General features: G+C 48.5%; 1 protein-coding gene across 1 annotated transcript; it reads left to right on the top strand.

Moving 5' to 3' along the window:
* The first annotated feature begins 365 nt into the window (after window positions 1-365).
* On the top strand, window positions 366-824 carry LOC121875666 (balbiani ring protein 2-like). The gene has a single exon (XM_042380288.1). It carries the CDS (start codon window positions 366-368, stop codon window positions 822-824), a length of 459 nt encoding a protein of 152 aa, XP_042236222.1.
* Window positions 825-2,151: the final 1,327 nt, after the last annotated feature.

Here is a 2,151-nt window from a genome sequence, read left to right as displayed (position 1 = left end):
ATACGATCTGCAAATCGATTAACATCCAGCTCCCCAATTAATGCTGGGTATAGTTTCACCCTGCCCGGGAAACGAACCCGGGTCCACTCGCTTGCGAGGCGAGACTGCTGATCATTACTCCACAGTTCGAGACTGATCATTACAGCACAGGTCGCCAATATCTATATATCTATCTATCTATCTATCTATCCCTGGTAAGGCAACAGCTTAGTAATTTGTCGCCGAATAGATAGATGGATAGATAGATGGATAGATAGATAAAACATGCAATAAATAAACAATCAAAAATACTAACTTATAATACAAATAATTATCCCCAAAATTGAAACATTGTATCGATGTAATAAATTTGGCCCACGAGACACATGCAGCCCACGAGACACATGCGGTCCACGAGACACATGTGGCCCACGAGACACAGCGGCCCACCAGACACAAGAAGGCCACGAGACATGCCCAGCAGCCCACGAGACACATGCGGCCCACGACACATGCGGCCCACGAGACACATGAAGCCCAAGAGACACATGGCCCCGGGACACAGCGGCCCACGACACATGCGGTCCACAGAGACCATGAAGCCCACGAGACACAGCGGCCCACAGATACATACGGCCCACGAGACACATGAAGCCCACGAGACACAGCGGCACACGACACATGCTGTTCACGAGACACATGCGGCCCACCTGACACATGCGGCCCACGAGACACATGCGGCCCACGAGACACATGAGGCCCACGAGACACATGCAGCCCACGAGACACAGCGGCCCACGAGACACATGAAGCCCACGAGAGACAGCGGCCCGCGAGACACATGAGGCCTACGAGACACATGCAGCCCACCAGACACATAAGAACATAAGAATGGAGGAACTGCAGCGGGCCTATTGGCCCATACTGGGCAGTCCCATTTACACCCAACCCTTATTGCTCATATAAGCATCCAACCTATGTTTGAAGCTATCCAGCGTATTCGAGTTAATGATGATATTTGGTAACTTGTTCCACTCATCCACTACTCTGTTTCCAAACCAGTGTTTACCTATTTCACGCCGAAATCTAAATTTGTCTAATTTAAAACCATTGTTACGAGTTCGCTCCTGGTTGCATAGTTTGAGTACCTTTGTAATGTCCCCTTTGTTTAACCCTGACTTCCATTTAATCACCTCTATCATGTCGCCCCTCGCTCTACGTCTCTCGAGGGAGTGCAAATTAATATACTTTAACCTGTCTCTGTACTCAAGGTTCCTAATGCCCGGGATTAGTCTTGTTATTCTCCTCTGGATTCTTTCCAAGGATTCTATATCCATTCTGTAATAAGGTGACCAGAACTGAACTGCGTAATCCAGGTGAGGTCTCACAAGCGCTAGATATAATTTGGCCCATGGGACATATGCGGCCCACGAGACACATGAGGTCCACGAGACACATGCGGCTCATCAGGCTACTGAGAGTGGCCCACGAGACACATGAGGCCCACGGGACACATGCGGCCCACGAGACACATGAGGTGCACGAGACACATTCGGCTCATGAGGCTACTGAGAGTGGCCCACGAGACACATGCAGCTCATCAGGTGTTTGAGTGTGGCCCACGAGACACATGTGGCCTATCAGGCGTCTGGGTGTGGCCCATGAAGCACATGCAGGCCACAAGGCGTCTGAGTGTGGCCCACGAGACATAATGTTTGACCGTCGTCATATGATATAACCATTTAGTGTTGTTGTGGATTAACTCTGTCATCATTCTATATTAATATTTCGATAATTTAATGATAATTTGTATTGATTTATTACAATTCCTAAATATATTTAGATCAACACACATACAGTAGGACTCTTTGTTGACCAACTCAATGTTCTCCTGGCCGAGGTTGTCCTCACCTCCCCTTAACATGGCAGGCGGCGCCGTACTACTACTGGTTTCTTTTGTTCATATTAGTTGTGTTAATATAAACAATGTTTATAACTCGTTATGAAACATTCAGCCTATGTTAAAGGTGTTATGGTTAGTGGTGGGTCATGGTTGGTGTACATGTGGCCCACTGACATGATGGAGGGCCACTCGTGTGGCCCACTAACATGATGGAGGGCCACTCGTGTGGCCCACTGAGATGATGGAGGTCCACTCGTGTGGCCCACTGA

Source organism: Homarus americanus, unplaced genomic scaffold, assembly GCF_018991925.1.
Source record: "Homarus americanus isolate GMGI-L3 unplaced genomic scaffold, GMGI_Hamer_2.0 scaffold22250, whole genome shotgun sequence".
Lineage (NCBI taxonomy): Eukaryota > Metazoa > Arthropoda > Malacostraca > Decapoda > Nephropidae > Homarus > Homarus americanus.
The sequence above is the reverse complement of the archived record's forward strand: the minus strand, read 5'-3'. Positions and strand labels throughout refer to the sequence as shown.